The 26,423-nt window shown below is 43.5% G+C and overlaps 1 protein-coding gene across 1 annotated transcript in view; it reads left to right on the top strand.

Moving 5' to 3' along the window:
- LOC137360204 (cell cycle checkpoint control protein RAD9A-like) overlaps positions 1-20,448 on the top strand; it is a gene marked incomplete at both ends in the record, with an annotated part of 70,033 nt that extends 49,585 nt beyond the window's left edge. Inside the window, one exon of the mRNA XM_068025742.1 lies at positions 20,178-20,448. Coding sequence (XP_067881843.1) covers positions 20,178-20,448 — 271 coding nt within the window. The remainder of the gene's footprint in view (positions 1-20,177) is intronic.
- Positions 20,449-26,423: the final 5,975 nt, after the last annotated feature.

Here is a 26,423-nt window from a genome sequence, read left to right as displayed (position 1 = left end):
GAGAGAAACAGAGTTAATAAAAACAGAGAGTGATGGAAATACTCAGCAGGTCAGGCAGTATCTGTACAGAGAGAGAAACAGAATTAATAAAAACAGAGAGTGCTGGAAATACTCAGCAGGTCAGGCAGTATCTGTACAGAGAGAGAAACAGAGTTAATAAAAACAGAGTGTGCTGGAAATACTCAGCAGGTCAGGCAGTATCTGTACAGAGAGAGAAACAGAGTTAATAAAAACAGAGAGTGATGGAAATACTCAGCAGGTCAGGCAGTATCTGTACAGAGAGAGAAACAGAGTTAATAAAAACAGAGAGTGATGGAAATACTCAGCAGGTCAGGCAGTATCTGCACAGAGAGAAACAGAGTTAATAAAAACAGTGAGTGCTGGAAATACTCAGCAGGTCAGGCAGTAACTGCACAGAGAGAAACAGTGTTAATAAAAACAGTGAGTGCTGGAAATACTCAGCAGGTCAGGCAGTATCTGTACAGAGAGAAACAGAATTAATAAAAACAGTGAGTGATGGAAATACTCAGCAGGTCAGGCAGTATCTGTACAGAGAGAGAAACAGAATTAATAAAAACAGAGAGTGATGGAAATACTCAGCAGGTCAGGCAGTATCTGTACAGAGAGAGAAACAGTTAATAAAAACAGAGAGTGATGGAAATACTCAGCAGGTCAGGCAGTATCTGTACAGAGAGAGAAACAGAGTTAATAAAAACAGAGAGTGATGGAAATACTCAGCAGGTCAGGCAGCATCTGTACAGAGAGAAACAGTTAATAAAAACAGAGAGTGATGGAAATACTCAGCAGGTCAGGCAGTATCTGTACAGAGAGAAACAGTGTTAATAAAAACAGAGAGTGATGGAAATACTCAGCAGGTCAGGCAGTATCTGTACAGAGAGAAACAGAGTTAATAAAAACAGAGAGTGATGGAAATACTCAGCAGGTCAGGCAGTATCTGTACAGAGAGAAACAGAGTTAATAAAAACAGTGAGTGATGGAAATACTCAGCAGGTCAGGCAGTATCTGTACAGAGAGAGAAACAGAGTTAATAAAAACAGAGAGTGCTGGAAATACTCAGCAGGTCAGGCAGTATCTGTACAGAGAGAGAAACAGAGTTAATAAAAACAGAGAGTGATGGAAATACTCAGCAGGTCAGGCAGTATCTGTACAGAGAGAAACAGAGTTAATAAAAACAGTGAGTGCTGGAAATACTCAGCAGGTCAGGCAGTATCTGTACAGAGAGAAACAGAGTTAATAAAAACAGTGAGTGCTGGAAATACTCAGCAGGTCAGGCAGTATCTGTACAGAGAGAGAAACAGTTAATAAAAACAGTGAGTGCTGGAAATACTCAGCAGGTCAGGCAGTATCTGTACAGAGAGAAACAGAGTTAATAAAAACAGTGAGTGATGGAAATACTCAGCAGGTCAGGCAGTATCTGCACAGAGAGAAACAGAGTTAATAAAAACAGAGAGTGATGGAAATACTCAGCAGGTCAGGCAGTATCTGTACAGAGAGAAACAGTTAATAAAAACAGAGAGTGCTGGAAATACTCAGCAGGTCAGGCAGTATCTGTACAGAGAGAAACAGAGTTAATAAAAACAGTGAGTGATGGAAATACTCAGCAGGTCAGGCAGTATCTGTACAGAGAGAGAAACAGAGTGAATAAAAACAGTGAGTGATGGAAATACTTAGCAGGTCAGTCAGTATCTGTACAGAGAGAGAAACAGAATTAATAAAAACAGAGAGTGCTGGAAATACTCAGCAGGTCAGGCAGTATCTGTACAGAGAGAAACAGAGTTAATAAAAACAGAGAGTGATGGAAATACTCAGCAGGTTAGGCAGTATCTGTACAGAGAGAGAAACAGAGTTAATAAAAACAGAGAGTAATGGAAATACTCAGCAGGTCAGGCAGTATCTGTACAGACAGAGAAACAGAGTTAATAAAAACAGAGAGTGCTGGAAATACTCAGCAGGTCAGGCAGTATCTGTACAGAGAGAAACAGAGTTAATAAAAACAGTGAGTGCTGGAAATACTCAGCAGGTCAGGCAGTATCTGTACAGAGAGAGAAACAGTTAATAAAAACAGTGAGTGCTGGAAATACTCAGCAGGTCAGGCAGTATCTGTACAGAGAGAAACAGAGTTAATAAAAACAGTGAGTGATGGAAATACTCAGCAGGTCAGGCAGTATCTGCACAGAGAGAAACTGAGTTAATAAAAACAGTGAGTGATGGAAATACTCAGCAGGTCAGGCAGTATCTGTACAGAGAGAAACAGAGTTAATAAAAACAGTGAGTGCTGGAAATACTCAGCAGGTCAGGCAGTATCTGTACAGAGAGAGAAACAGAGTTAATAAAAACAGAGAGTGATGGAAATACTCAGCAGGTCAGGCAGTATCTGTACAGAGAGAGAAACAGAGTTAATAAAAACAGTGAGTGATGGAAATACTCAGCAGGTCAGGCAGTATCTGTACAGAGAGAGAAACAGAGTTAATAAAAACATTGAGTGATGGAAATACTCAGCAGGTCAGGCAGTATCTGTACAGAGAGAGAAACAGAGTTAATAAAAACAGTGAGTGATGGAAATACTCAGCAGGTCAGGCAGTATCTGTACAGAGAGAAACAGAGTTAATAAAAACAGTGAGTGCTGGAAATACTCAGCAGGTCAGGCAGTATCTGTACAGAGAGAGAAACAGAATTAATAAAAACAGAGTGCTGGAAATACTCAGCAGGTCAGGCAGTATCTGTACAGAGAGAGAAACAGAGTTAATAAAAACAGTGAGTGATGGAAATACTCAGCAGGTCAGGCAGTATCTGTACAGAGAGAAACAGAGTTAATAAAAACAGAGAGTGCTGGAAATACTCAGCAGGTCAGGCAGTATCTGTACAGAGAGAGAAACAGAGTTAATAAAAACATTGAGTGATGGAAATACTCAGCAGGTCAGGCAGTATCTGTACAGAGAGAGAAACAGAGTTAATAAAAACAGAGAGTGCTGGAAATACTCAGCAGGTCAGGCAGTATCTGTACAGAGAGAAACAGAGTTAATAAAAACAGAGAGTGATGGAAATACTCAGCAGGTCAGGCAGTATCTGTACAGAGAGAGAAACAGAGTTAATAAAAACAGAGAGTGCTGGAAATACTCAGCAGGTCAGGCAGTATCTGTACAGAGAGAAACAGAGTTAATAAAAACAGTGAGTGATGGAAATACTCAGCAGGTCAGGCAGTATCTGGACAGAGAGAGAAACAGAGTTAATAAAAACAGTGAGTGATGGAAATACTCAGCAGGTCAGGCAGTATCTGTACAGAGAGAGAAACAGAGTTAATAAAAACAGAGAGTGCTGGAAATACTCAGCAGGTCAGGCAGTATCTGTACAGAGAGAAACAGAGTTAATAAAAACAGTGAGTGATGGAAATACTCAGCAGGTCAGGCAGTATCTGGACAGAGAGAGAAACAGAGTTAATAAAAACAGAGAGTGATGGAAATACTCAGCAGGTCAGGCAGTATCTGGACAGAGAGAAACAGAGTTAATAAAAACAGAGAGTGCTGGAAATACTCAGCAGGTCAGGCAGTATCTGTACAGAGAGAGAAACAGAGTTAATAAAAACAGAGAGTGCTGGAAATACTCAGCAGGTCAGGCAGTATCTGGACAGAGAGAAACAGAGTTAATAAAAACAGAGAGTGCTGGAAAGACTCAGCAGGTCAGGCAGTATCTGGACAGAGAGAAACAGAATTAATAAAAACAGAGAGTGCTGGAAATACTCAGCAGGTCAGGCAGTATCTGTACAGAGAGAGAAACAGAGTTAATAAAAACAGAGAGTGCTGGAAATACTCAGCAGGTCAGGCAGTATCTATACAGAGAGAAACAGAGTTAATAAAAACAGTGAGTGATGGAAATACTCAGCAGGTCAGGCAGTATCTGTACAGAGAGAGAAACAGAGTTAATAAAAACAGAGAGTGCTGGAAATACTCAGCAGGTCAGGCAGTATCTATACAGAGAGAAACAGAGTTAATAAAAACAGTGAGTGATGGAAATACTCAGCAGGTCAGGCAGTATCTGTACAGAGAGAAACAGAGTTAATAAAAACAGAGAGTGATGGAAATACTCATCAGGTCAGGCAGTATCTGTACAGAGAGAGAAACAGAGTTAATAAAAACAGAGAGTGATGGAAATACTCAGCAGGTCAGGCAGTATCTGTACAGAGAGAAACAGAGTTAATAAAAACAGAGAGTGATGGAAATACTCAGCAGGTCAGGCAGTATCTGTACAGAGAGAGAAACAGAGTTAATAAAAACAGAGAGTGATGGAAATACTCAGCAGGTCAGTCAGTATCTGCACAGAGAGAAACAGAATTAATAAAAACAGAGAGTGATGGAAATACTCAGCAGGTCAGGCAGTATCTGTACTGAGAGAGAAACAGAGTTAATAAAAACAGAGAGTGCTGGAAATACTCAGCAGGTCAGGCAGTATCTGTACAGAGAGAAACAGAGTTAATAAAAACAGAGAGTGCTGGAAATACTCAGCAGGTCAGGCAGTATCTGTACAGAGAGAGAAACAGAGTTAATAAAAACAGAGAGTGATGGAAATACTCAGCAGGTCAGGCAGTATCTGTACAGAGAGAAACAGAGTTAATAAAAACAGTGAGTGCTGGAAATACTCAGCAGGTCAGGCAGTATCTGTACAGAGAGAGAAACAGAGTTAATAAAAACAGAGAGTGATGGAAATACTCAGCAGGTGAGGCAGTATCTGTACAGAGAGAGAAACAGAGTTAATAAAAACAGAGAGTGATGGAAATACTCAGCAGGTTAGGCAGTATCTGTACAGAGAGAGAAACAGAATTAATAAAAACAGAGAGTGATGGAAATACTCAGCAGGTCAGGCAGTATCTGTTCAGACAGAAACAGCGTTAATAAAAACAGTGAGTGCTGGAAATACTCAGCAGGTTAGGCAGTATCTGTACAGAGAGAGAAACAGAATTAATAAAAACAGAGAGTGCTGGAAATACTCAGCAGGTCAGGCAGTATCTGTACAGAGAGAGAAACAGAGTTAATAAAAACAGTGAGTGATGGAAATACTTAGCAGGTCAGGCAGTATCTGTACAGAGAGAGAAACAGAGTTAATAAAAACAGTGAGTGATGGAAATACTCAGCAGGTCAGGCAGTATCTGTACAGAGAGAGAAACAGAGTTAATAAAAACAGTGAGTGATGGAAATACTCAGCAGGTCAGGCAGTATCTGTACAGAGAGAGAAACAGAGTTAATAAAAACAGAGAGTGATGGAAATACTCAGCAGGTCAGGCAGTATCTGCACAGAGAGAAACAGACTTAATAAAAACAGTGAGTGCTGGAAATACTCAGCAGGTCATGCAGTATCTGTGCAGAGAGAGAAACAGAGTGAATAAAAACAGTGAGTGATGGAAATACTTAGCAGGTCAGGCAGTATCTGTACAGAGAGAGAAACAGAATTAATAAAAACAGAGATGCTGGAAATACTCAGCAGGTCAGGCAGTATCTGCACAGAGAGAAACAGAGTTAATAAAAACAGAGAGTGCTGGAAAGACTCAGCAGGTCAGGCAGTATCTGTACAGAGAGAAACAGAATTAATAAAAACAGAGAGTGATGGAAATACTCAGCAGGTCAGGCAGTATCTGTACAGAGAGAAACAGAGTTAATAAAAACAGTGAGTGATGGAAATACTCAGCAGGTCAGGCAGTATCTGCACAGAGAGAAACAGAGTTAATAAAAACAGAGAGTGCTGGAAATACTCAGCAGGTCAGGCAGTATCTGCACAGAGAGAAACAGAATTAATAAAAACAGAGAGTGATGGAAATACTCAGCAGGTCAGGCAGTATCTGTACAGAGAGAAACAGAGTTAATAAAAACAGTGAGTGCTGGAAATACTCAGCAGGTCAGGCAGTATCTGTACAGAGAGAGAAACAGAGTTAATAAAAGCAGAGTGCTGGAAATACTCAGCAGGTCAGGCAGTATCTGTACTGAGAGAGAAACAGAGTTAATAAAAGCAGAGTGCTGGAAATACTCAGCAGGTTAGGAAGTATCTGTACAGAGAGAGAAACAGAATTAATAAAAACAGAGAGTGATGGAAATACTCAGCAGGTCAGGCAGTATCTGCACAGAGAGAGAAACAGAGTTAATAAAAACAGTGAGTGCTGGAAATACTCAGCAGGTCAGGCAGTATCTGTACAGAGAGAGAAACAGAGTTAATAAAAACAGTGAGTGATGGAAATACTCAGCAGGTCAGGGAGTATCTGTACAGAGAGAGAAACAGAGTTAATAAAAACAGTGAGTGCTGGAAATACTCAGCAGGTCAGGCAGTATCTGTACAGAGAGAGAAACAGAGTTAATAAAAACAGAGAGTGATGGAAATACTCAGCAGGTCAGGCAGTATCTGGACAGAGAGAGAAACAGAGTTAATAAAAACAGAGAGTGATGGAAATACTCAGCAGGTCAGGCAGTATCTGGACAGAGAGAAACAGAGTTAATAAAAACAGAGAGTGCTGGAAATACTCAGCAGGTCAGGCAGTATCTGTACAGAGAGAGAAACAGAGTTAATAAAAACAGAGAGTGCTGGAAATACTCAGCAGGTCAGGCAGTATCTGGACAGAGAGAAACAGAGTTAATAAAAACAGAGAGTGCTGGAAAGACTCAGCAGGTCAGGCAGTATCTGGACAGAGAGAAACAGAATTAATAAAAACAGAGAGTGCTGGAAATACTCAGCAGGTCAGGCAGTATCTGTACAGAGAGAGAAACAGAGTTAATAAAAACAGAGAGTGCTGGAAATACTCAGCAGGTCAGGCAGTATCTATACAGAGAGAAACAGAGTTAATAAAAACAGTGAGTGATGGAAATACTCAGCAGGTCAGGCAGTATCTGTACAGAGAGAGAAACAGAGTTAATAAAAACAGAGAGTGCTGGAAATACTCAGCAGGTCAGGCAGTATCTATACAGAGAGAAACAGAGTTAATAAAAACAGTGAGTGATGGAAATACTCAGCAGGTCAGGCAGTATCTGTACAGAGAGAAACAGAGTTAATAAAAACAGAGAGTGATGGAAATACTCATCAGGTCAGGCAGTATCTGTACAGAGAGAGAAACAGAGTTAATAAAAACAGAGAGTGATGGAAATACTCAGCAGGTCAGGCAGTATCTGTACAGAGAGAAACAGAGTTAATAAAAACAGAGAGTGATGGAAATACTCAGCAGGTCAGGCAGTATCTGTACAGAGAGAGAAACAGAGTTAATAAAAACAGAGAGTGATGGAAATACTCAGCAGGTCAGGCAGTATCTGCACAGAGAGAAACAGAATTAATAAAAACAGAGAGTGATGGAAATACTCAGCAGGTCAGGCAGTATCTGTACTGGGAGAGAAACAGAGTTAATAAAAACAGAGAGTGCTGGAAATACTCAGCAGGTCAGGCAGTATCTGTACAGAGAGAAACAGAGTTAATAAAAACAGAGAGTGCTGGAAATACTCAGCAGGTCAGGCAGTATCTGTACAGAGAGAGAAACAGAGTTAATAAAAACAGAGAGTGATGGAAATACTCAGCAGGTCAGGCAGTATCTGTACAGAGAGAAACAGAGTTAATAAAAACAGTGAGTGCTGGAAATACTCAGCAGGTCAGGCAGTATCTGTACAGAGAGAGAAACAGAGTTAATAAAAACAGAGAGTGATGGAAATACTCAGCAGGTCAGGCAGTATCTGTACAGAGAGAGAAACAGAGTTAATAAAAACAGAGAGTGATGGAAATACTCAGCAGGTTAGGCAGTATCTGTACAGAGAGAGAAACAGAATTAATAAAAACAGAGAGTGCTGGAAATACTCAGCAGGTCAGGCAGTATCTGTACAGAGAGAGAAACAGAGTTAATAAAAACAGTGAGTGATGGAAATACTTAGCAGGTCAGGCAGTATCTGTACAGAGAGAGAAACAGAGTTAATAAAAACAGTGAGTGATGGAAATACTCAGCAGGTCAGGCAGTATCTGTACAGAGAGAGAAACAGAGTTAATAAAAACAGTGAGTGATGGAAATACTCAGCAGGTCAGGCAGTATCTGTACAGAGAGAGAAACAGAGTTAATAAAAACAGAGAGTGATGGAAATACTCAGCAGGTCAGGCAGTATCTGCACAGAGAGAAACAGACTTAATAAAAACAGTGAGTGCTGGAAATACTCAGCAGGTCATGCAGTATCTGTGCAGAGAGAGAAACAGAGTGAATAAAAACAGTGAGTGATGGAAATACTTAGCAGGTCAGGCAGTATCTGTACAGAGAGAGAAACAGAATTAATAAAAACAGAGATGCTGGAAATACTCAGCAGGTCAGGCAGTATCTGCACAGAGAGAAACAGAGTTAATAAAAACAGAGAGTGCTGGAAAGACTCAGCAGGTCAGGCAGTATCTGTACAGAGAGAAACAGAATTAATAAAAACAGAGAGTGATGGAAATACTCAGCAGGTCAGGCAGTATCTGTACAGAGAGAAACAGAGTTAATAAAAACAGAGAGTGCTGGAAATACTCAGCAGGTCAGGCAGTATCTGCACAGAGAGAAACAGAATTAATAAAAACAGAGAGTGATGGAAATACTCAGCAGGTCAGGCAGTATCTGTACAGAGAGAAACAGAGTTAATAAAAACAGTGAGTGCTGGAAATACTCAGCAGGTCAGGCAGTATCTGTACAGAGAGAGAAACAGAGTTAATAAAAGCAGAGTGCTGGAAATACTCAGCAGGTCAGGCAGTATCTGTACTGAGAGAGAAACAGAGTTAATAAAAGCAGAGTGCTGGAAATACTCAGCAGGTTAGGCAGTATCTGTACAGAGAGAGAAACAGAGTTAATAAAAACAGTGAGTGCTGGAAATACTCAGCAGGTCAGGCAGTATCTGTACAGAGAGAGAAACAGAGTTAATAAAAACAGTGAGTGATGGAAATACTCAGCAGGTCAGGGAGTATCTGTACAGAGAGAGAAACAGAGTTAATAAAAACAGTGAGTGCTGGAAATACTCAGCAGGTCAGGCAGTATCTGTACAGAGAGAGAAACAGAGTTAATAAAAACAGAGAGTGATGGAAATACTCAGCAGGTCAGGCAGTATCTGTGCAGAGAGAGAAACAGAATTAATAAAAACAGAGAGTGCTGGAAATACTCAGCAGGTCAGGCAGTATCTGTACAGAGAGAAACAGAGTTAATAAAAACAGAGAGTGCTGGAAATACTCAGCAGGTCAGGCAGTATCTGTACAGAGAGAGAAACAGAGTTAATAAAAACAGTGAGTGATGGAAATACTCAGCAGGTCAGGCAGTATCTGTACAGAGAGAAACAGAGTTAATAAAAACAGAGAGTGATGGAAATACTCAGCAGGTCAGGCAGTATCTGCACAGAGAGAAACAGAGTTAATAAAAACAGAGAGTGCTGGAAATACTCAGCAGGTCAGGCAGTATCTGCACAGAGAGAAACAGACTTAATAAAAACAGTGAGTGATGGAAATACTCAGCAGGTCAGGCAGTATCTGTACAGAGAGAGAAACAGAATTAATAAAAACAGAGAGTGATGGAAATACTCAGCAGGTCAGGCAGTATCTGCACAGAGAGAAACAGAGTTAATAAAAACAGAGAGTGCTGGAAATACTCAGCAGGTCAGGCAGTATCTGTACAGAGAGAGAAACAGAGTTAGTAAAAACAGTGAGTGCTGGAAATACTCAGCAGGTCAGGCAGTATCTGTACAGGGAGAGAAACAGAGTTAATAAAAACAGAGAGTGATGGAAATACTCAGCAGGTCAGGCAGTATCTGTACAGAGAGAAACAGAGTTAATAAAAACAGAGAGTGATGGAAATACTCAGCAGGTCAGGCAGTATCTGCACAGAGAGAGAAACAGAGTTAATAAAAACAGAGAGTGCTGGAAATACTCAGCAGGTCAGGCAGTATCTGTACAGAGAGAGAAATAGAGTTAATAAAAACAGAGTGCTGGAAATACTCAGCAGGTCAGGCAGTATCTGTACAGGGAGAGAAACAGAGTTAATAAAAACAGAGAGTGCTGGAAATACTCAGCAGGTCAGGCAGTATCTGTACAGAGAGAGAAACAGAGTTAATAAAAACAGTGAGTGATGGAAATACTCAGCAGGTCAGGCAGTATCTGTTCAGAGAGAAACAGAGTTAATAAAAACAGAGAGTGATGGAAATACTCAGCAGGTCAGGCAGTATCTGTACAGAGAGAGAAACAGAGTTAATAAAAACAGAGAGTGATGGAAATACTCAGCAGGTCAGGCAGTATCTGTACAGAGAGAGAAACAGAGTTAATAAAAACAGAGAGTGCTGGAAATACTCAGCAGGTCAGGCAGTATCTGTACAGAGAGAAACAGAGTTAATAAAAACAGAGAGTGCTGGAAATACTCAGCAGGTCAGGCAGTATCTGTACAGAGAGAGAAACAGAGTTAATAAAAACAGAGAGTGCTGGAAATACTCAGCAGGTCAGGCAGTATCTGTACAGAGAGAGACAGAGTTAATAAAAACAGTGAGTGCTGGAAATACTCAGCAGGTCAGGCAGTATCTGTACAGAGAGAGAAACAGAGTTAATAAAAACAGAGAGTGATGGAAATACTCAGCAGGTCAGGCAGTATCTGTACAGAGAGAGAAACAGAGTTAATAAAAACAGAGAGTGATGGAAATACTCAGCAGGTCAGGCAGTATCTGTACAGAGAGAGAAACAGAGTTAATAAAAACAGAGAGTGCTGGAAATACTCAGCAGGTCAGGCAGTATCTGTACAGAGAGAAACAGAGTTAATAAAAACAGAGAGTGCTGGAAATACTCAGCAGGTCAGGCAGTATCAGTACAGAGAGAGAAACAGAGTGAATAAAAACAGAGAGTGATGGAAATACTCAGCAGGTCAGGCAGTATCTGTACAGAGAGAGAAACAGAGTTAATAAAAACAGAGAGTGATGGAAATACTCAGCAGGTCAGGCAGTATCTGTACAGAGAGAGAAACAGAGTTAATAAAAACAGAGAGTGATGGAAATACTCAGCAGGTCAGGCAGTATCTGTACAGAGAGAGAAACAGAGTTAATAAAAACAGAGAGTGCTGGAAATACTCAGCAGGTCAGGCAGTATCAGTACAGAGAGAGAAACAGAGTGAATAAAAACAGAGAGTGATGGAAATACTCAGCAGGTCAGGCAGTATCTGTACAGAGAGAGAAACAGAGTTAATAAAAACAGAGAGTGCTGGAAATACTCAGCAGGTCAGGCAGTATCTGTACAGAGAGAGAAACAGAGTTAATAAAAACAGAGAGTGATGGAAATACTCAGCAGGTCAGGCAGTATCTGTACAGAGAGAGAAACAGAGTTAATAAAAACAGAGAGTGATGGAAATACTCAGCAGGTCAGGCAGTATCTGTACAGAGAGAGAAACAGAGTTAATAAAAACAGAGAGTGCTGGAAATACTCAGCAGGTCAGGCAGTATCTGTACAGAGAGAGAAACAGAGTTAATAAAAACAGTGAGTGATGGAAATACTCAGCAGGTCATGCAGTATCTGCACAGAGAGAAACAGAGTTAATAAAAACAGAGAGTGCTGGAAATACTCAGCAGGTCAGGCAGTATCTGCACAGAGAGAGAAACAGAGTTAATAAAAACAGTGAGTGATGGAAATACTCAGCAGGTCAGGCAGTATCTGTACAGAGAGAGAAACAGAGTTAATAAAAACAGTGAGTGATGGAAATACTCAGCAGGTCAGGCAGTATCTGTACAGAGAGAGAAACAGAGTTAATAAAAACAGAGAGTGCTGGAAATACTCAGCAGGTCAGGCAGTATCTGTACAGAGAGAGAAACAGAGTTAATAAAAACAGAGAGTGCTGGAAATACTCAGCAGGTCAGGCAGTATCAGTACAGAGAGAGAAACAGAGTTAATAAAAACAGAGAGTGATGGAAATACTCAGCAGGTCAGGCAGTATCTGTACAGAGAGAGAAACAGAGTTAATAAAAACAGAGAGTGATGGAAATACTCAGCAGGTCAGGCAGTATCTGTACAGAGAGAGAAACAGAGTTAATAAAAACAGAGAGTGCTGGAAATACTCAGCAGGTCAGGCAGTATCTGTACAGAGAGAGAAACAGAGTTAATAAAAACAGTGAGTGATGGAAATACTCAGCAGGTCAGGCAGTATCTGTTCAGAGAGAGAAACAGAATTAGTAAAAACAGAGAGTGCTGGAAATACTCAGCAGGTCAGGCAGTATCTGCACAGAGAGAGAAACAGAGTTAATAAAAACAGTGAGTGATGGAAATACTCAGCAGGTCAGGCAGTATCTGTTCAGAGAGAAACAGAGTTAATAAAAACAGAGAGTGATGGAAATACTCAGCAGGTCAGGCAGTATCAGTACAGAGAGAGAAACAGAGTTAATAAAAACAGAGAGTGATGGAAATACTCAGCAGGTCAGGCAGTATCTGTACAGAGAGAGAAACAGAGTTAATAAAAACAGAGAGTGATGGAAATACTCAGCAGGTCAGGCAGTATCTGTACAGAGAGAGAAACAGAGTTAATAAAAACAGAGAGTGCTGGAAATACTCAGCAGGTCAGGCAGTATCTGTACAGAGAGAGAAACAGAGTTAATAAAAACAGTGAGTGATGGAAATACTCAGCAGGTCAGGCAGTATCTGTTCAGAGAGAGAAACAGAATTAGTAAAAACAGAGAGTGCTGGAAATACTCAGCAGGTCAGGCAGTATCTGCACAGAGAGAGAAACAGAGTTAATAAAAACAGTGAGTGATGGAAATACTCAGCAGGTCAGGCAGTATCTGTTCAGAGAGAAACAGAGTTAATAAAAACAGAGAGTGATGGAAATACTCAGCAGGTCAGGCAGTATCTGTACAGAGAGAGAAACAGAGTTAATAAAAACAGAGAGTGATGGAAATACTCAGCAGGTCAGGCAGTATCTGTACAGAGAGAGAAACAGAGTTAATAAAAACAGTGAGTGCTGGAAATACTCAGCAGGTCAGGCAGTATCTGTACAGAGAGAAACAGAGTTAATAAAAACAGTGAGTGATGGAAATACTCAGCAGGTCAGGCAGTATCTGTACTGAGAGTGAAACAGAGTTAATAAAAACAGAGAGTGATGGAAATACTCAGCAGGTCAGGCAGTATCTGTTCAGAGAGAAACAGAGTTAATAAAAACAGAGAGTGATGGAAATACTCAGCAGGTCAGGCAGTATCTGTACAGAGAGAGAAACAGAGTGAATAAAAACAGAGAGTGATGGAAATACTCAGCAGGTCAGGCAGTATCTGTACAGAGAGAAACAGAGTTAATAAAAACAGAGAGTGATGGAAATACTCAGCAGGTCAGGCAGTATCTGTACAGAGAGAGAAACAGAGTTAATAAAAACAGAGAGTGATGGAAATACTCAGCAGGTCAGGCAGTATCTGTACAGAGAGAGAAACAGAGTTAATAAAAACAGAGAGTGATGGAAATACTCAGCAGGTCAGGCAGTATATGTACAGAGAGAGAAACAGAGTTAATAAAAACAGAGAGTGATGGAAATACTCAGCAGGTCAGGCAGTATCTGTACAGAGAGAGAAACAGAGTTAATAAAAACAGTGAGTGATGGAAATACTCAGCAGGTCAGGCAGTATCTGTACAGAGAGAGAAACAGAGTTAATAAAAACAGAGAGTGATGGAAATACTCAGCAGGTCAGGCAGTATCTGTACAGAGAGAGAAACAGAGTTAATAAAAACAGTGAGTGATGGAAATACTCAGCAGGTCAGGCAGTATCTGTACAGAGAGAGAAACAGAGTTAATAAAAACAGAGAGTGATGGAAATACTCAGCAGGTCAGGCAGTATCTGTACAGAGAGAGAAACAGAGTTAATAAAAACAGTGAGTGATGGAAATACTCAGCAGGTCAGGGAGTATCTGTACAGAGAGAGAAACAGAGTTAATAAAAACAGAGAGTGATGGAAATACTCAGCAGGTCAGGCAGTATCTGTACAGAGAGAAACAGAGTTAATAAAAACAGTGAGTGATGGAAATACTCAGCAGGTCAGGCAGTATCTGTTCAGAGAGAAACAGAGTTAATAAAAACAGAGAGTGATGGAAATACTCAGCAGGTCAGGCAGTATCTGTACAGAGAGAGAAACAGAGTGAATAAAAACAGAGAGTGATGGAAATACTCAGCAGGTCAGGCAGTATCTGTACAGAGAGAAACAGAGTTAATAAAAACAGAGAGTGATGGAAATACTCAGCAGGTCAGGCAGTATCTGTACAGAGAGAGAAACAGAGTTAATAAAAACAGAGAGTGATGGAAATACTCAGCAGGTCAGGCAGTATCTGTTCAGAGAGAAACAGAGTTAATAAAAACAGAGAGTGATGGAAATACTTAGCAGGTCAGTCAGTATCTGTACAGAGAGAGAAACAGAATTAATAAAAACAGAGAGTGCTGGAAATACTCAGCAGGTCAGGCAGTATCTGTACAGAGAGAGAAACAGAGTTAATAAAAACAGTGAGTGATGGAAATACTTAGCAGGTCAGTCAGTATCTGTACAGAGAGAGAAACAGAATTAATAAAAACAGAGAGTGCTGGAAATACTCAGCAGGTCAGGCAGTATCTGTACAGAGAGAGAAACAGAGTTAATAAAAACAGAGAGTGCTGGAAAGACTCAGCAGGTCAGGCAGTATCTGTTCAGACAGAAACAGAGTTAATAAAAACAGTGAGTGCTGGAAATACTCAGCAGGTCAGGCAGTATCTGTACAGAGAGAGAAACAGAGTGAATAAAAACAGAGAGTGATGGAAATACTCAGCAGGTCAGGCAGTATCTGTACAGAGAGAAACAGAGTTAATAAAAACAGAGAGTGATGGAAATACTCAGCAGGTCAGGCAGTATCTGTACAGAGAGAGAAACAGAGTTAATAAAAACAGAGAGTGATGGAAATACTCAGCAGGTCAGGCAGTATCTGTTCAGAGAGAAACAGAGTTAATAAAAACAGAGAGTGATGGAAATACTTAGCAGGTCAGTCAGTATCTGTACAGAGAGAGAAACAGAATTAATAAAAACAGAGAGTGCTGGAAATACTCAGCAGGTCAGGCAGTATCTGTACAGAGAGAGAAACAGAGTTAATAAAAACAGTGAGTGATGGAAATACTTAGCAGGTCAGTCAGTATCTGTACAGAGAGAGAAACAGAATTAATAAAAACAGAGAGTGCTGGAAATACTCAGCAGGTCAGGCAGTATCTGTACAGAGAGAGAAACAGAGTTAATAAAAACAGAGAGTGCTGGAAAGACTCAGCAGGTCAGGCAGTATCTGTTCAGACAGAAACAGAGTTAATAAAAACAGAGAGTGCTGGAAAGACTCAGCAGGTCAGGCAGTATCTGTTCAGACAGAAACAGAGTTAATAAAAACAGTGAGTGCTGGAAATACTCAGCAGGTCAGGCAGTATCTGTACAGAGAGAGAAACAGAGTTAATAAAAACAGTGAGTGCTGGAAATACTCAGCAGGTTAGGCAGTATCTGGACAGAGAGAGAAACAGAGTTAATAAAAACAGAGAGTGATGGAAATACTCAGCAGGTCAGGCAGTATCTGTACAGAGAGAGAAACAGAGTTAATAAAAGCAGAGAGTGATGGAAATACTCAGCAGGTCAGGCAGTATCTGTACAGAGAGAGAAACAGAGTTAATAAAAACAGTGAGTGCTGGAAATACTCAGCAGGTTAGGCAGCATCTGTCCAGAGAGAGAAACAGAATTAATAAAAACAGAGAGTGATGGAAATACTCAGCAGGTCAGGCAGTATCTGTACAGAGAGAGAAACAGAGTTAATAAAAACAGAGAGTACTGGAAATACTCAGCAGGTTAGGCAGCATCTGTACAGAGAGAGAAACAGAATTAATAAAAACAGAGAGTGATGGAAATACTCAGCAGGTCAGGCAGTATCTGTACAGAGAGAGAAACAGAGTTAATAAAAACAGTGAGTGCTGGAAATACTCAGCAGGTTAGGCAGCATCTGTACAGAGAGAGAAACAGAATTAATAAAAACAGAGAGTGATGGAAATACTCAGCAGGTCAGGCAGTATCTGTACAGAGAGAGAAACAGAGTTAATAAAAACAGTGAGTGCTGGAAATACTCAGCAGGTTAGGCAGCATCTGTACAGAGAGAGAAACAGAGTTAATAAAAACAGTGAGTGATGGAAATACTCAGCAGGTTAGGCAGCATCTGTACAGAGAGAGAAACAGAATTAATAAAAACAGAGAGTGATGGAAATACTCAGCAGGTCAGGCAGTATCTGTACAGAGAGAGAAACAGAGTTAATAAAAACAGTGAGTGCTGGAAATACTCAGCAGGTTAGGCAGCATCTGTACAGAGAGAGAAACAGAGTTAATAAAAACAGAGAGTGCTGGAAATACTCAGCAGGTCAGGCAGTATCTGTACAGAGAGAGAAACAGAGTTAATAAAAACAGTGAGTGATGGAAATACTCAGCAGGTCAGGCAGTATCTGTACAGAGAGAGAAACAGAATTAATAAAAACAGAGAGTGATGGAAATACTCAGCAGGTCAGGCAGTATCTGTACAGAGTGAGAAACAGAGTTAATAAAAACAGAGAGTGCTGGAAATACTCAGCAGGTCAGGCAGTATCTGTACAGAGAGAGAAACAGAGTTAATAAAAACAGAGAGTGATGGAAATACTCAGCAGGTCAGGCAGTATCTGTACAGAGAGAAACAGAGTTAATAAAAACAGAGAGTGATGGAAATACTCAGCAGGTCAGGCAGTATCTGTACAGAGAGAGAAACAGAATTAATAAAAACAGAGAGTGATGGAAATACTCAGCAGGTCAGGCAGTATCTGTACAGAGAGAGAAACAGAATTAATAAAAACAGAGAGTGATGGAAATACTCAGCAGGTCAGGCAGTATCTGTACAGAGAGAGAAACAGAGTTAATAAAAACAGAGAGTGCTGGAAATACTCAGCAGGTCAGGCAGTATCTGTACAGAGAGAGAAACAGAGTTAATAAAAACAGAGAGTGCTGGAAATACTCAGCAGGTCAGGCAGTATCTGTACAGAGAGAGAAACAGAGTTAATAAAAACAGAGAGTGCTGGAAATACTCAGCAGGTCAGGCAGTATCTGTACAGAGAGAGAAACAGAGTTAATAAAAGCAGAGAGTGCTGGAAATACTCAGCAGGTCAGGCAGTATCTGTACAGAGAGAGAAACAGAGTTAATAAAAGCAGAGAGTGCTGGCAATACTTGAGAATGTTGAGTGATTTGACAGCTTTTCAGCCCCTCGACCCTGCTCCGCCATTTGGTAATCTCACCGCTGCTCCTGTACCTCAATTCCATCTTCCCTCCCACTCCCCATATCCCTCAATCCCTCAGTGTCCAAAAATCTCCCTCCCCTCAGTCTGAATCTACTCAATGACTGAACATTCCCAGCTCCCTCCGGGGTAGAGAATTCCAAAGGGTCACAACCCTCGGAGTGAAGGCATTTCTCCTCATCTCAGTGTGAAATGTCCGAGCCCGTATCCTGAGACTGTGTCCCTGTGTTCCAGACTCTCCAGTCCGGGGGGGTTGGGGATGGGTGGGGTAACAGTCTCTCAGTATCTACCCTGTCAAACCCCTTCAGAATTTTACACATTTCAATGTGATCACCTCCCATTCGTCTAAACTCCAGGGAATATTGGCCCAGTCTCATCAACCTCTCCTCATCGGACACTCCCCTCATCCCGGGAAGCGGACTAGTGAACCTTCTCTCGAGGGCAGGTCTCGCTGAGGTGAAGACAACAAAGCGATGTGAAGAATGGATCTGTGATGGGGGGCAGGACAGATTAAACGATTGTGCGAGTCAAAATCGCGATCGTACTGGGACAGGTAAAGACTCCGAAAAGAAAGAAAACAATGGGGCAGTGCATGAGGCCAAGGAGAGAGGGGTCACAGAGTGGATTGTCGCCCACTGAGAGACACCAGTCAGTGTACAGATATCACCCTGAGAGAGAGGGGACTGAGAGACACCAGTCAGTGTACAGATATCACCCTGAGAGAGAGGGGACTGAGAGACACCAGTCAGTGTACTGATATCACCCTGAGAGAGAGGGGACTGAGAGACACCAGTCAGTGTACAGATATCACCCTGAGAGAGAGGGACTGAGAGCCACCAGTCAGTGTACAGATATCACCCTGAGAGAGAGAGGGACTGACAGACACCAATCAGTGTACAGATATCACCCTGAGAGAGAGGGGACTGAGAGACACCAGTCAGTGTACAGATATCACCCTGAGAGAGAGGGACTGAGAGCCACCAGTCAGTGTACAGATATCACCCTGAGAGAGAGAGGGACTGACAGACACCAATCAGTGTACAGATATCACCCTGAGAGAGAGGGGACTGACAGACACCAGTCAGTGTACAGATATCTCCCTGAGAGAGAGAGGGACTGACAGACACCAATCAGTGTACAGATATCACCCTGAGAGAGAGGGGACTGAGAGACACCAGTCAGTGTACTGATATCACCCTGAGAGAGAGGGGACTGAGAGACACCAGTCAGTGTACAGATATCACCCTGAGAGAGAGGGGACTGAGAGACACCAGTCAGTGTACAGATACCTCCCTGAGAGAGAGGGACTGAGAGACACCAGTCAGTGTACAGATATCACCCTGAGAGAGAGGGGACTGAGAGACACCAGTCAGTGTACAGATATCACCCTGAGAGAGAGGGGACTGAGAGACACCAGTCAGTGTACAGATATCACCCTGAGAGAGAGGGGACTGAGAGACACCAGTCAGTGTACAGATATCACCCTGAGAGAGAGGGGACTGAGAGACACCGGTCAGTGTACAGATATCACCCTGAGAGAGAGGGACTGAGAGACACCAGTCAGTGTACAGATATCACCCTGAGAGAGAGGGACTGAGAGACACCAGTCAGTGTACAGATATCACCCTGAGAGAGAGGGGACTGAGAGACACCAGTCAGTGTACAGATATCACCCTGAGAGAGAGGGGACTGAGAGACACCAGTCAGTGTACAGATATCACCCTGAGAGAGAGGGGACTGAGAGACACCAGTCAGTGTACAGATATCACCCTGAGAGAGAGAGGGACTGAGAGACACCAATCAGTGTACAGATATCACCCTGAGAGAGAGAGGGACTGAGAGACACCAATCAGTGTACAGATATCACCCTGAGAGAGAGAGGGACTGAGAGACACCAATCAGTGTACAGATATCACCCTGAGAGAGAGGGGACTGAGAGACACCAGTCAGTGTACAGATATCACCCTGAGAGAGAGGGGACTGAGAGACACCAGTCAGTGTACAGATACCTCCCTGAGAGAGAGGAGATTGAGAGACACCAGTCAGTGTACAGATATCACCCTGAGAGAGAGGGGACTGAGAGACACCAGTCAGTGTACAGATATCACCCTGAGAGAGAGGGGACTGAGAGACACCAGTCAGTGTACAGATATCACCCTGAGAGAGAGGGGACTGAGAGACACCAGTCAGTGTACAGATATCACCCTGAGAGAGAGGGGACTGAGAGACACCGGTCAGTGTACAGATATCACCCTGAGAGAGAGGGGACTGAGAGACACCGGTCAGTGTACAGATATCACCCTGAGAGAGCTGGGACTGAGAGACACCAGTCAGTGTACAGATATCACCCTGAGAGAGAGGGACTGAGAGACACCAGTCAGTGTACAGATATCACCCTGAGAGAGAGGGGACTGAGAGACACCAGTCAGTGTACAGATATCACCCTGAGAGAGAGGGGACTGAGAGACACCAGTCAGTGTACAGATATCACCCTGAGAGAGAGGGGACTGAGAGACACCAGTCAGTGTACAGATATCACCCTGAGAGAGAGGGGACTGAGAGACACCAGTCAGTGTACAGATATCTCCCTGAGAGAGAGAGGGACTGAGAGACACCAATCAGTGTACAGATATCACCCTGAGAGAGAGGGGACTGAGAGACACCAGTCAGTGTACAGATATCACCCTGAGAGAGAGGGGACTGAGAGACACCAGTCAGTGTACAGATACCTCCCTGAGAGAGAGGAGATTGAGAGACACCAGTCAGTGTACAGATATCACCCTGAGAGACACAGGGGAATGGATATATCTTGAGTGCTGTCACTGCAAGTCGACAGAGTCTCCAGGGAAGAAATGTCTTCTATTTTTGGTCCAAATGTTGTGCTGAACTGTTTGCAGCTCGCTGGCAGCCGCCCTGGGGCGACCGGGTTTGGACGACGATTTCATGAGCGAGGAAATTGACTCCTACATGATCGCCATGGAGACGAGCGCAATGGAGGAGATGCTGACGGTGGCCAACGAGGGCCCTGCAGACGAGGGGTGCCCACCTCGCAGCCCCACCTTCCCTCTCGCCCACCTGTGTAAGCGGCCCCATGGGGGAGGGGCAACCACAGAGCTGGCTGAGGAGGAGGAAGACAGTGAGATCCCTGCGACCCCACCGCACAAGAAGGTACCCAGCATAGGGGGCAGCACTGAGGGAGTGCCGCACTGTCGGGTCAGTGCTGAGGGAGCGCCGCACTGTCGGGGGGGGGGGGTCAGTGCTGAGGGAGCGCCGCACTGTCGGGGGGGTGGTCAGTGCTGAGGGAGCGCCGCACTGTCGGGGGGGGTCAGTGCTGAGGGAGCGCCGCACTGTCGGGGGGGGTCAGTGCTGAGGGAGCGCCGCACTGTCGGGGGGGGTCAGTGCTGAGGGAGCGCCGCACTGTCGGGGGGTCAGTGCTGAGTGAGTGCCGCACTGTCGGAGGGTCAGCACTGAGGGAGTGCCGCACTGTCGGGTCAGTGCTGAGGGAGCGCCGCACTGTCGGGGGAGGGGGGTCAGTGCTGAGGGAGCGCCGCACTGTCGGGTCAGTGCTGAGGGAGCGCCGCACTGTCGGGGGGTGGTCAGTGCTGAGGGAGCGCCGCACTGTCGGGGGGGGTCAGTGCTGAGGGAGCGCCGCACTGTCGGGGGGGGGGGTCAGTGCTGAGGGAGCGCCGCACTGTCGGGGGGTGGTCAGTGCTGAGGGAGCGCCGCACTGTCGGGGGGGGGGGTCAGTGCTGAGGGAGCGCCGCACTGTCGGGGGGGGTCAGTGCTGAGGGAGCGCCGCACTGTCGGGGGGTCAGTGCTGAGGGAGTGCCGCACTGTCGGAGGGTCAGTACTGGGGAGTGCTGCACTGTCTTTCGGGATGAGTGTGTGTGTGCCTGTGTGTCTGTGAAGGGAGTGTGTGTGAGGGGGGGTGTATTTGAGTGTTTTCAGGGAGTAACAATCTGGATGGATACAGGGAAACCTGTAAATATGGTGTACTTGGATTTCCAAAAGTATTTGATAAGATGCCACATCAAGCATTACTGCATAAAATAAGGCATATGGGATACTTGCCTTTATTAGAAGCATAGAATATAAGAGCAGGGAGGTTATGATGGAGCTGTATAAAATGCTCGTTCGGCCACATCTGGTGTACTGTGTACATTTCTGGTCACCACACTGTAGGAAGGATGTGATTGCACTGGAGAGGGTGCAGCGGAGATTCACCAGGATGTTGCCTGGGCTGGAGCATTTCAGCTATGAAGAGAGACTGAAAAGGCTTGGGTTGTTTTCCTTGGAGCAGAGAAGGCTGAGGGGGGACCTGATTGAGGGATACAAAATCTTGATGGACATAGATAGGGTAGATAGGAAGAAACTTTTTCTCTTAGCGGAGGGGTCAATAACCAGGGGTCATAGATTTAAGGTAAGGGGCAGGAGGTTTAGAGGGGATTTGAGGAAAATCTTTTCACCCAGAGGGTGGTTGGAATCTGGAACGCACTGCCTGAAGGGGTGGTAGAGGCAGGAACCCTCACAACATTTAAGAAGTATTTAGATGAGCACTTGAAACGCCATAGCATACAAAGCGACAGGCCAAGTGCTGGAAAATGGGATTAGAATAGTTAGGTGCTTGATGGCCAGCACGGACTGATGGGCCGAAGGGCCTGTTTCTGTGCTGTATAACTCTGTGACTCCAGTCTGAAGCCAAGGTGTTAAATTTGAACAAAGGAAATTATGAAGGTATGAGGGACAAATTGGCTGAGGTGGATTGGGAAAATACATTAAAAGGTTTGACAGTACATTGGCAATGAATAGTCTTTAAAGAAATATTACATAGTTTACAGCAACTATGCATTCCTTCAAGGCTCAAAAACCCCCGAAGTAAATGCAGTCAACCATGGATAACAAAGGAAGTTAAAGAAAAGGCCTATAAAGTTGCCAGAAATAGTAGTTAACCTGAGGATTGGGAGGATTTTAGAATATAGCAAAGGAGGACCAAGAAACTGATAAAGAAATTGAGAATAGAATATAAATGTAAACAAGCAAAAAATATAAAAAACGGAGTGTAATAGCTTCTGCAGGAATGTAAAAAGGAAATGTTTGGCTAAGACAAATCTGGGTCCATTCCAGGCAGAGTCAGGAGAATTTATAACGGGGAATAGAGAAATGGCAGAGAAGCTAAATGATTACTTTGTGTCTGTCTTCACTGAGGAAGATGCAAGAAATCTCCCAGAATTAGAGATCCAAGGGATTAGGGAGAATGAGGATTTGAAGGAAATTAGTATTAGTAAGAAGGTTGTATTGGAGAAATTAATGGGGCTGAAGGGTGAGAAGTTCCCCAGGACCTGATATTCTACATCCCAGAGTGTTGAAAGAGGTAGCTATGGAGATAGTAGATATATTGGTGATCATCTTCCAAAATTCTACAGATTCTGGAGCAGTTCCTGCAGATTGGAAGGGAGCAAATGTTTAATATTTAAGAGCACTATTTAAGACGGGAAGGAGAGAGAAAACAGGGAGTTACAAAGAACAGTACAGCACAGGAACAGGCCCTTCGGCCCTCCAAGCCTGCGCCGATCTTGATGCCTGCCTCAACTAAAACCTTCTGCACTTCCAGGGTCCGTATCTCTCTATTCCCATCCTATTCATGTATTTGTCAAGATGCCTCTTAAACGTCTCTATGGGACCTGCTTCCACCACCTCCCCTGGCAGCAAGTTCCAGGCACTCACCACCCTCTGTGTAAAGAACTTGCCTCGCACATCCCCTCTAAACTTTGCCCCTCTCACCTTAAACCGATATCCCCTAGTAACTGACTCTTCCACCCTGGGAAAAAGCTTCTGACTATCCACTCTGTCCATGCCACTCATAACTTTGTAAACCTCTATCATGTCGCCCCTCCACCTCCGTCGTTCCAGTGAAAACAATCCGAGTTTATCCAACCTCTCCTCATAGCTAATGCCCTCCAGACCAGGCAACATCCTGGTAAACCTCTTATGTACCCTCTCCAAAGCCTCCACGTCCTTCTGGTAGTGTGGCGCCCAGAATTGCACGCAATATTCCAAGTGTGGCCTAACTAAGGTTCTGTACAGCTGCAACATGACTTGCCAATTTTTATACTCTGTTCCCCGACCGATGAAGGCAAGCATGCCGTATGCCTTCTTGACTACCTTATCCACCTGCGTTGCCACTTTCAGTGACCTGTGGACCTGTACGCCCAGATCTCTCTGCCTGTCAATACTCCTAAGGGTTCTGCCATTTACTGTATACTTCCCACCTGCATTAGACCTTCCAAAATGCATTACCTCACATTTGTCCGGATTAAACTCCATCTGCCATTTCTCCTTCACAAAACCATGCTGCCTCTTGCTAATAAGTCCATAAGGTTCTAGACCTGTTAGCCTTACATCAGTCATTGGGAAAAGGCTAGAATCTATTCTAAAGGATGTGATAAATGGACACTTGGATAATAATCTGATTGGGCAAAGTCAACATGGATTTATGAATGGGAAATCATGTTTGACAAACCTGTTGGAGTTTTTTGAGGATGTTACTAACAGAATTGATAAAGGGGAGTCAGTGGACGTGGTATACTTAGATTTTCAGAAGGCTTTTGATGCAGTCCCCCACAGGAGGTTGGTTAGCAAAATTAAAGCACATGGGACAGGAGGTAATATACTGGCATGGATTCAGGATTGTTAACAGGCATTAAACAGAGTGTAGGAATAAACGGGTCATTCTCACGTTGGCAGGCTGTGACTAATGGGGTACCGCAGGGATCAGTGCTTGGGCCCCAGCTGTTCACAATATATATCAATGATTTGGATGTGAGGATTAAATGTAATATTTCCAAGTTTGCAGATGACACAAAACTAGGTGGGAATGTGTGTTGTGAGGAAGATGCAAAGTGGCTTCAAGGGGATTTGGACAGACTTGCTGAGTGGGCAAGAACGTGGCAGATGGGATATAATGTGGAAAATGTGAGGTTATCCACTTTGGTAGGCGGAACAGATGTGCAGAGTATTTCTTAAATGGTAAGAGATTAGAAAGTGTAGATACACAAAGGGACCTGGGTGTCCTTGTCAATAAGTCACTGAAATCTAACATGCAGGTGCAGCAAGCAATTCAGAAGGCTAATGGTATGTTAGCCTTTATCACAAGAGGATTTGAGTACAGGAGGAGTGAAGTCTTGCTTCAATTATATAGAACCTTGGTTAGACCGCACCTGGAATACTGTGTGCAGCTTTGGTCCCCTTACCTTAGGAAGGATATTATTGTCATAGAGGGAGTGCAACGAAGGTTCACCAGACTTGTTGCCGGAATGACGGGACTGTCCTATGGAGAGATATTGGGGAAACTGGCCCTATATTCTCTCGAGTTTCGAAGAATGAAAGGTGATCTCATTGAAACCGACAAAATACTGAAAGCGATAGACAGGGTAGATGCAGATAAGATGTTTCTCCCTGGTTGGGGAGTCTAGAACCAGGGGACACAATTTCAAAATAAGGGGGAAGCCACTCAGGACAGAGATGCGGAGAAATTTCTTTACTCAGGGTTGTGAATCTTTGGAATTCTCTACTCCAGAGGGCTGTGGAAGCTCAGTCATTGAGTATGTTTAAAGCAGAGATTGACAGATTTCTAAATACAAATGATATAAAGGGAAATGAGGAGGATAGTGTAGGGAAAAAGGTATTGAAGTCGATGATCAGTCATGATCATATTGAATGGTGGTGCAGGCTCGATGGGCTGAATGGCCTACTCCTGCTCCTGTGTTCCTATTACTGTGGATAAAGGACTGGTTCGCTAACAGGAAGCAGAGAGTCGGGATAAATGGGTCATTTTCTGGTTGGCAAGCTGTAACTAATGAGGTGACACGGGGATCTGTGCTGGGGCTTTGACTTTTTACAATTTATATCAATGGCTTGGGTGAAGGGGCCGAAGGTAGGGTTGCTAAATTTGCTGATGACACAAAGGTAGGTAGGAAAGTAAGTTGTGAAGAGAACATAAGGAGGCTACAAAGGGATATTGATAGGTTAAGTGAGTGGGCAAAGACCTGGCAAGTGGAGTTTAATGTGGGAAATGTGAAATTGCCCATTTTGGCAGGAAGAATAAAAAAAGAAGCATATTATCAAAATGGTGAGAGATTGCAGAGCTCTGAGATGCAGAGAGATCTGGGTGTCCTAGTGCATGAATAGCAAAAGGTTAGAATGCTGGGTACAGCAAGTACATTAGAAAGCTAATAGAATGTTATTGTTTATCGCGAGGGGAATTGAATACAAAAGTAGGGAGGTTATGCTTCAGCTATACAGGGCATTGGTGAGACCTCATCTGGAATACTGTATACCAGTACTGGTCTCCTTATTTAAGAAAGGATATAAATGCGTTGGAGGCAGTACAGAGAAGGTTTACTAGACTAATACCTGGAATGGACGGGCTGTCTTATGAGGAAAGGTTGGACAGGCTAGGCTTGTATCCGCTGGAATTTAGAAGAGTAAGAGGCGACTTGATTGAAACATATAAGATCCTGAGGGGTCTTGACAGGGTGTATGTGGAAAGGATGTTTCCTCTTGTGGAAGGAATCTCGAACTAGGGGTCACTGTTTAAAAATAAGGGGTCACTACCCATTTAAGACAGAGATGAGGAGAAATTTTCTCTCGGAGGGTCGTGAGTCTTTGGAATTCTCTTCCTCAAAAGGTGGTGGAAGCAGAGTCTTTAAAAATGTTTAAGGCAGAGGTAGATAGATTCTTGATAAGCAAGGGGGTGAAAGGTTATCGAGGGTAGGTGGAAATGTGGAGTTGAGGTTACAATCAGATCAGTCATGATCTTATTGAATGGCGGGGCAGGCTTGAGGGGCCCGAATGGCCTACTCCTGCTCCTAATTCATATGTTCGTATGTTCGTGTATCCTGAGGGTACTTAATAGAGTGGATACTGGGAGGAATGTTTCCCCTCGTGGGGGAATCTGGAACTAGGGGGACACAGTTTCAGAATAAGGGGTCTCCCAGTTAAGACGGAGATGAGGAGGAATTTCTTCTCTCAGAGGGTGGTTAATCTGTGGAATTCTCTTCCTCAGAGAGCAGTGGAGGCTGGGTCAGTGAAAATATGCCAGGCTGAGTGAGACAGATTTTTCATCGGACAAGGGAGACGAGGGA

Source organism: Heterodontus francisci, unplaced genomic scaffold (assembly GCF_036365525.1).
Source record: "Heterodontus francisci isolate sHetFra1 unplaced genomic scaffold, sHetFra1.hap1 HAP1_SCAFFOLD_1438, whole genome shotgun sequence".
Lineage (NCBI taxonomy): Eukaryota > Metazoa > Chordata > Chondrichthyes > Heterodontiformes > Heterodontidae > Heterodontus > Heterodontus francisci.
The sequence above is the reverse complement of the archived record's forward strand: the minus strand, read 5'-3'. Positions and strand labels throughout refer to the sequence as shown.